This window comes from Octopus bimaculoides, chromosome 16 (genome assembly GCF_001194135.2).
Source record: "Octopus bimaculoides isolate UCB-OBI-ISO-001 chromosome 16, ASM119413v2, whole genome shotgun sequence".
NCBI classification, from domain to species: Eukaryota; Metazoa; Mollusca; class Cephalopoda; order Octopoda; family Octopodidae; genus Octopus; species Octopus bimaculoides.
The window spans coordinates 4,663,549-4,673,000 of record NC_068996.1 but is presented as its reverse complement, the minus strand read 5'-3'; the positions used below and the strand labels follow the sequence as shown (position 1 = coordinate 4,673,000).

The 9,452-nt window shown below is 37.0% G+C and overlaps 1 protein-coding gene across 1 annotated transcript in view; it reads right to left on the bottom strand.

The window, feature by feature from the left end:
* LOC128249583 (probable serine/threonine-protein kinase clkA) overlaps nt 1-9,452 on the bottom strand; it is a gene marked incomplete at both ends in the record, with an annotated part of 265,810 nt that overhangs the window by 179,638 nt on the left and 76,720 nt on the right. Inside the window, 2 exon segments of the mRNA XM_052973504.1 lie at nt 338-472; nt 8,585-8,594. Coding sequence (XP_052829464.1) covers nt 338-472; nt 8,585-8,594 — 145 coding nt within the window.

Sequence of the window (9,452 nt, the reverse complement as noted above, 5' to 3'; positions counted from 1 at the left end):
GTGTGTGTGTATGTGTGTGTGTGTGTGTGTGTATGTATGTATGTATGTATATATATGTATATATATGAAATATAGGGTGAAGTGATTTATTTTCGCAGCCAGCAGATATAAAATAAAAAATAGAAAATTAAAAATAATAAATATAAAATGTTATTTGTTGAAATATATCCTTATGGTATTGTGTCAATAAAAGTAGTATCGTATAGTTACCAGTTCTTCAACTTCAATATCAAGGAACATTAAAGTCGAAAATGAAAGTGAAAGTAAATTTTAATGAAGTATTGTTACTGTTTCTTTTTTATAATTATATTATTATTATTGAAATCATTATCATTATTTATTATTGTTATTATTATTATTATTATTATTATTATTATTATGATCATTATTATTATTATTATTATTATTATTATTATTATTGTTGTTGTTGTTGTTGTTGTTGTTGTTGTTGTTGTTGTTTTTGTTATTGTTGCTGAAGGTTATTTTTTATTCTTCAGCAGCATCTTGTAAGAAAATTTACCGCCCTTTCCCCCCTCTTAAGGAATATTCTCTGGTTTTAACAGGCAATAAGAGGCAAGATTCTTGTCTGGTGTGGATTATAATCAATTAAAGCTACTCCATTTTATTATTTTATTTTATTCTACTTCATTTCACTTATTTAATTTTTTTAGTAACGAAAAGAGGAAATCGATCCCAGGACTCAAATATCCGAGGAAAGTAGAGTAAACACTAATTTACTGGTCACTTACACAAACTCTGTTTCATTTATATAATTGGCATTCAATTTCTAAACATCTTCGTTCTTTATTCCTGTGAGTTGTATGAGTGCCACATGATGAAATCCATCGAATAGTATAAGGAGTGTCAGAATGGTGGAGCCCAGCACTTGGGTCATGCTTGAAAGGATTTCGTCTTCCCATCTGAAGCGTATTGGTAGTTATTTTTATAACTTCGCTTCTTGCAATGTTGAACTGGTTTAACATTTCAGGTATAAAAATCTTATATTTTAGAAAAAGAAAATAACCACATAATGACAGCAAAGAAATACAACGCCAAGAAATTCGTCCGTCCTTCAGGGAATTTTTACAGGTCATACAGACGGGGATTAATACGATCGAAACACACTAGCTTCATTGAAACACAAAAACTGCTGTAGGACGGCATTTACATTTAACTTCCCACATGCTCAACAATGCTTACTCCACATTTCTATAAAAAGAAACTCAATTTCGTTCAGTCTGCTAATTTTTATTTTTATTTTTCATATTTTTGTTTTGATAACCAACGAATCAGCAGCTTCTACCTTTCTTTCTATTCATTGACCAAGGAAATGTGAAAGAAAGAAACTTGTATATTTTTATCCATAAACATCTAAATAAATCATTGTTTGCTGTGAGATATAACTGACGTTAATCTGCTTACTATCTTTTATGAAATTCAGAACCAAACTTTTTATAGTTTGAAGCCTAACTTAAAGAAGACAAAGAAAATAACATTTTCCTACTGTTTTTCGTTTTGTATTATTAAATAACACATACGAATTTGACGTGTGGCGTATGTGTGAGTATATATATATATATATATATATATATATATATATATATATGGGTGTTGGGTGGTTATATGTGAGTGTGTGAGTGTGCGTGGTGTGTGAGTGCGTGTGTGTGTTTATGTATGGGTGTATATATTAAACAAAAAACGAGTTAAGAGAAATAACTCAGATTGGGAGAGGCATGTATTTGAACATCATAAATTCTTGATTTATGAACATTGTCTCTGCCTCTAGAAGATTCGTCACAATTATCAAATGGCGATAAACACCAATTCTATATGAGAAATTGGGGAAGAAGAATTCTCCAAAGCTGAAATCTTTGGAGTGACCAAAATAAGCCAGAGACTCAACGAAACCAGGTTTAACACTCACCCTCCCTACGATGTATCATATGCAAAGGAGGCTTTCGTGGACAGACCTTTCGGTAATCGCAAAAGGAAGAACTTTCTATCGCATACTATAGAAAACAGGTATTAATCTTTTGACAATTATTAAGTCCAAAATTTATATCTGCATTTAGTAAAATCAAGGACCAGAGATTGTCCAAAATATTCCTTCGCGCCTTTTCCTTAGCAGTGCCATACCAGCCCGCGTAATACGAATGAGAATTTTTCTACTCTGCTGTCAGTTATGATAAATGTCTGTCAGAAGAGGAGCGAACAAGTTTGACACGTATCCATTAATGTTACAGAACAAACGATCTAACCCAGGTTTTTTGACTGGAACACAATCACACCTCACAGAGCATACCTCAGTCCTTCGTAACACATCATACGGTAGCTTCGGCCGACTGTATAGTTAGAAACTAAAGTTCATCATCTTCAGCCCGCCTCTACGCCCAAACAGTCAGGTAAAGTGCGGCAGAAAAATCGCACATCAAATGAAATAGGATGTACTAATCGCTGTCTGTCAAAGATGCAGATATGTTTTTCCTTGTCACATCCTTCCTATTCCCATCGAACGGCATTTGGTCCCTTATCTCTATAAACATGCATCTTAACTCTCACACCACATTCTTTGTCTTTCAAATGTCATATTCACCTCTAGTACTTCGGTCAGGATGCCGTTTCTTATAAATTGCTGACAAGCTTCCTATTTCATTTGTTTTCTATTGTTACTTCTTGACTCTATCCTGTTTATTCTCCTGTAATGAACCTACTTAGAGAGATCTACCAACTACTGTTTGTTGGCGATTGTTCACTCCGATTCTTCCATAGCTATTTCACTAATCTGATCCCCGCAGGTTTCCGCGCTGGGACCGACGCATTTAGGTCCCAAAATAGTCCCCAGTTTTTGGGCCCTGTCTTAGGTAACTATGCAGCAAAACAAATTTGTAAGCGTAGCCAGCCACAAGACATTTTAGACAACCTAATAGTTATTGGGAAAGATGGTGAGTGCGACACACCGCAAATTCTGTCTCGTTGATGAATACCACATTCAAATCTGATGATCTGATGCTGAATACAAGTGACTTTGCTTCCTGGCCTTATCGGGCAACACACATTGACATCATTGTCCCTCAATATTTGTATTCTATGCGAAATAAGTGTAAACGAATTCCTTCATCTGGATCTGGAAAATTTGATCAATCCAGTTTTCTGCCTTTTCTAAAGACTTTGCAATATTTTAAGGGCCGCTTCAACTTGTAAAGATTTCGCGTCAAGCAGGAACCTCCCCATAATAAAAGATAACAAACCTAGTACGGATGACCGTACTAGGTTTGTTACCGTACTATCATTTGTCACCTTGGGAGTAGAATCTTATCCACGTTCTTCATTTGAAATTTTGTTTTATACATTCGAACAACATTCGGTGTTCTCCCGAAAGGAGAAAAATCAATTTGGGGAATATGCATGAGCGTTGTTCTTGTGGTTGTTTCGTCAACGTTGCTGTTTTTGTTAGTCACCTTCTCTTGCCATTTAATGATTGATGATACCGCGTGTAGTTTACTTGGTCTTAAGTTCTACACTTCAACTATTATCGCATCCTCACTCTTCATGTAAATGAGGTCTGACATTTTTCTTTTTTCCGTAGAAGAGTTGCAGAGGTGTTCAGCTGAGTAATATCGGCGCCATTATTCTGAGCTCTGACCTGTTCTATGATGAACTTGGACTAGAATCGGCTGCCTTTCCATACTTTTGAAGCATCAAGATGGAAGGAAATCTGAGTTAATAATATTGACTTAACCAAAAAAGGTTGTCAGTTAATAAATTTGTTTGAGGCAACAAAACGGCCTTTACTTGCTCACTTGACCTGCTAAAAACAACTGTGAAATCAGTATGAATTACATTCTACTGTTGCAGAAATATTTGACAACGTAATAGTAAATATTCCTAAAATGATAGAAATAGCAAGGCTGGAACGCCTTTGAAGATGAATCAACAAAAAAGTTCAGGATTCAGCATTACATGGCACCGGACGAAAGGCAATGCCGGATACGATGGAATTCGAACTCAGAGCAAACAGTGATGTAGTAAAATGCCGCGAAGCTATTCGTCCGGTGCCCAACCCACACAATCCCACTTTATAACACTGTTACTGCTACTCCTGCTGCTGCAGCTGCTACTACTACTACTACTACTACTACTACTACTACTACTACTACTACTACTACTACTACTACTACCCATTACCTTTTTATTGTCACCAGTGCGTTTAATAATAATGCCATTGGTGTGTTTACATAAATCTCCATTTTTAATGCTCTCATTCAGAGAATGACTTCAATGATTTCCTTCCTAAACATTAAAGAGAAACGTTCTTTAGGAAAAGGACTCTGTTCCCTTCCTTTCTGGAAAAAGTTAATAAACAAAGTCCTTATTTAACTTTCCCTCCCATTCTAAATGCCCTCCCCCCCCACTCGCCACCTCCGTCACACACACACACACACACACACAAACGCCTTTATTCTTGCTCCATCACTAATTTCCCCCTCTCACTCTCTGTTCTCTCTCAGTCTATTCTCAGTCAGACTGTTCTCTCTCAGTCTCTCCCTTTCTTTCTCTCTCCCTTTCTTTCTCTCTCCCACCGTCTCTCTCTCTCTCTCTTTCTCTCTCTCTCTCTCTCTCTCTCTCTCTGCTTCTATTTTACACAAGTCCTTTCCGTCTCTGCTTCCCTTTGTATCTTCATCACTGGCTCTCTCTTCACCTGCCTTCTCTGTCTCTCTGTCTCTCTGTCTCTCTCTCTGTCTCTCTCTCTCTCTCTCTCTTGCACATACATTTCTAAGACACACACATACAAACAGACACACACACATTTTCTTTTGTTTCCTTTTCTCCTTCCTCGCTGTCTTTACGACACTCTTTTGTTTCTTCGTCTGCATCGATTTGCTTCTCTCTCTATCACTTACTTTCTCTCCCATTCCATCTCCCTCTCCCCCTCACACATTCTTTTGTCTCTGTCTCTAAGAGTTCTCTTTATCTCTTGTCTCTTTCTCTCTCTCTCTCTCTCTCTTCCTGTCTCTTACTCTCTTTGTCCCACTAACAAACACTCTTTCATTCCTTCTGTCTCCGCCTCTCTACCCACATTTCTAACCCTGTCCTTTATCCCTCATTTTCTACAGAACGAAGTACCTAATTTCTTTCTAACAATCACTTGAAATAGACTACTAACCCAGCTATGAGATGCTTTATTTAACATACATCAATCATGCTTTTCTTCTGACCAGTGAAAACTACTATAAGTTTTGATCGCTTGCCTAAATACTACGGCCGAAGCTAAAAACACTTGTATGTTACAGTCGTACAGTATATTTGATTACTATCTCAACGTTTGATATACAACTTTATACTTGGTGTCAACCGACAGACAATCACTCCATTAATACTCTTTCTCAACATAATCCGTGATTGGTCACTTCAAAACTAATAACATCTTTCGTACTTTATATCTCACCCCCGCATTCACTTTCTTCCCAAGTCACCTGTCTGTCTATCTCTCTATATATACCTCTCTCTATCCTCTCTTTTTCTCTCACTTTCTCTCTCTCTCTCTCTCTCTCTCTCTCTCTCTCTCTCTCTCTCTCTCTCTCTCTCTCTCTCTCTCTCTCACGTATCTTTAGAGCAAAATGTCTTCAGATACGACAAGACTGTTTTCATTACATTTTTACATTACTAAAGACGTTGGACGATGATTACATTGGCAATAGCAAACATTGAAGCTACTATTGCAGTTGCGCTGCTGATGCTGCTGTTACTACTACTACTACTACTACTACTACTACTACTACTACTACTACTACTACTACTACTACTACTACTACTATTACTACTACTACTACTACCACCAACAACAAAACCTCCATTACCTCCAACAACAACAACAACAAAACAACATGGTCATCACCACCATGATAATGATAATGATGACGACGACGACGACGACAGTGACGATGATAATTGTTTCCGATATAGTCACATGGAAGTATTGAGATATACAACATCTCTCCTGTAGTCTACAAATTCTTACAAGGTATAATACACTTCTCCTTCTAAGCCATAGTAATAGGATGAGCCAAACTAACAACATCAACATCAAACGAGGAATTCATCAAGGTGACTCCCTCTCCTCATTACTCTTTTGCGTGGCACTGATCCCACTCTGAAAACAAAACTGAGTAACATCAGTTGTGAGTCCAAAGTGTATAAAATATTATAGTAAATCATCTGTTTTATATGGACGATCTAAAGCCGTTTGCTAGAAATAATGAAGAGCTAGTAGGGCTGTTAACAACTGTTAAAGAGTTCAGCAATGACATCGGGATGGATTTTGGCCTTGAGCAACTTTTGTAAGAGGCAAGCTCAAACAAACAACTTCTATTAAATTAGATACCAATACTACCATCAAAGGGCTTGACCCATAAGAAAGTTATAAACAGCTAGGGATAAACAAAGGAGATGGTATACAACATGCTACTATGAAGGAAAATATAAGAAATGAGAAGGATTCATGCTAAAAACTAAACTCGTCTCCAAAATTCGCATTGAAGCCTTTAACATCCTGGCACTTCCAGTAGTCCAATACAGTTTTAACATCATTAACTGGAATCTTACAGAGCTCCAACGCATAGACAGGAAGACAAGAAAACTACTAACGTCTAAGAGCATACACCACCCAAAAGCAGACGTTGATCGTCTGTATCTACTTAGAAGTAATGGGAGAAGAGGAATAATGCAGGTAGAACTGTGCTATAAGACATCCACAATAGCAATAAACAGGTACTTATCCAGTACAGAGGACTGGACGCTGTGATTTGTGTGCAGACGCGCAAGCAGCAAAATTGTCAAGGAAGCTTGCAAATTCGCAAGGGAACTCGGCATTAACCCAGAATTGGATGAAAAGCCTGAAACCACTTCACGAAAAAAGCAAAACTGATCAAGACTGCGAAAAAGAACGGGCAGAAACAGATTAAGGAGCGGTGGAGCCAGAAGCCTCTGCATCGACAGTATATACTTCGAAGTCGAAACGCTGACGGAGACCAAGCAACATCCTATCAGTGGCTGAGAAGCTCAGGACTGAAAACAGAGACTGAAGGTTTCATATTAGGGACACAAGACCAAAGCTTGCTTACCAAAATCTTCCAGACTAACGTTTTTCAAAACGGTTTTGACCCTAAATGCAGGTTCTGCGACATATTTAACGAAACAATACGCCATCTCGTATCGGGATGTCCTGTTCTGACACCAAACGAATACACCACGATAGGGTAGGACAATATTTACATTGGAAAATATGTAAACACTACAAAATCAGCAGTCCTGCTTACTGGTATGAATATTACCTCTAGACAGTCGCTGAAGGTAAAAATGTCACTGTCATCTGAGATTTTCCAGTCAACACTGACAGAATGATCCGGGTTAATCGACCAAACAGTTATTAAAAACAGGGGAAAAAATATTTGTGGACACAGATGTAAGAGTTCCGACTAATAAAAATATACTTGTAAAGGAATTTGACAAATTAAGTAAATATAAGGACCTGGAAATTGAACTGTTGTTGTTATTGTGGGTGCCCTAAGAAAGGGATATCAGAAACATCTAGATAATATCCCAGGAGAGCCATGTCTCAGAGAAATCCAAAAGATTGTGCTGACAAATACTGCCTACATCTTTAGAAAAACCCTATTCATTTAAATGTCTGTGTTGTATTACAAGAATATATTTCATTACCTCCCCTCCCCAAACTTTCAGTCATAATGTAACAACTCTTATCCTTCACACGCCTTAGGATGCTGGGTGTGTCTCTCGGCTAGTGATTGTAACAAGCATGCAGATTAAAAGTAAGTGGGTAAGTAGTAGTAGTAGTAGTAGTAGTAGTAGTAGTAGTAGTAGTAGTAGTAGTAGTAGTAGTAGTAGTAGTAGTACCCTTTTGTCCCACAAATAGTCAAGAAGGAAGGCGAAAACATAGACAGATACAATCCACTTCGTACAAAACTAGAAAATGGAAAACGATGAAGGTGAAGATAGTGCCGATTATTGTTGGGTTCTTGGGGACAGTATCAGAAGGCATCAAGAGGAATATAAATGAAGTAAGAATAGAGTACCCAGTAGAAGTGTTGCAAAAGATTTGTCTCCTTGGTTGGGCTAGAATAATCAGGAAAGTATTAGAGAGCTGAATAGAATGGATAGCATGGTACCGTAGGCTGCAGATAGCAAGCCCGGTACGCATGCAAGACTCCAGGAACCTGTGATAAAGAGATGATAATAATAATAATAATAATAATAATAATAATAATAATAATAATAATAATAATAATAATAATAATAATAATAATAATAATAATAATAATAATCCTTTCTACAATAGGCACAAGGCCCGAAATGTTGAGGGTGAGGGATAGCCGGTACGCAACTGGTGTTTGTTTGATCGTCCCTGAAAGGATGGTAGGCAAAGTCGACCTCAGCAGACTACTACTACTACTACTACTACTACTACTACTACTACTACTACTACTACTACTGCTGCTGCTGCTGCTGCTGCTGCTACTACTACTACTACTACTACTACTACTACTACTACTACTACTACTACTACTAATAATAATAATAATAATGATGATGATGATGATGATGATGATTTACAGGTGATTATGATTGGCAGATAGAAACAGAATTGAGAAACAGAATCGCTGAATACAGCAGCTGAGAAACAAAAGTCAAATGGAATGAACTTGTTAAAGCCAATATTGCAATAAATCAGTCAGAGAGTAAACGCAGAATCTGTGGAAATGGAATCGAAAGTATTAAACTTACGTTAAGATAAAAAATAAAAAAGTACAAGTACAGAAATGACCGACTTTAAAATAGTGATTTGGGATGTTAGCCAAGTTTATGGATTCGAAGTGCCAGGAAAGTGATATGAACACGAGCTAGAGGCTATGACGGTAAATTATTTTTACTGGATTTTATGAGATTGATCCACAGAGAATGACAATATAATTGAAGCAAAGAAACCAGTTATGATTGTGAAAAAGAAAATCGAAACAAAGAACAAAGATCATACATTTTACAATATCAATGACAGAAGAATAGGTATCAAAGAGTCTGAGAAATTTAAGAAATACCAGGGTTTAGCCTCATACGGAACAGTGGCGGCGTGTTTGGACCTAATCAGTTGGAAGCGCACAGTAAGTTACAATTTCCATTTGTTATATATACATCAAAGGATGCAGAATTGAAACGGGACTAAACAGTCTTCTCAAACAAAAAAAAAAGGGTGGGGTTCTGAGAAGTCATATACAGAAACAAAATGCCATATATGCCATTGACAGCGAGGACGTACAAGGAGACACCAATTATCTGTAAAGGTAGAGCAATAAATATAAATGTGCGCGCGCGCGTGTGAGTGTGCGTATATATATATATATATATATATATATATATATATATATATATATATATAT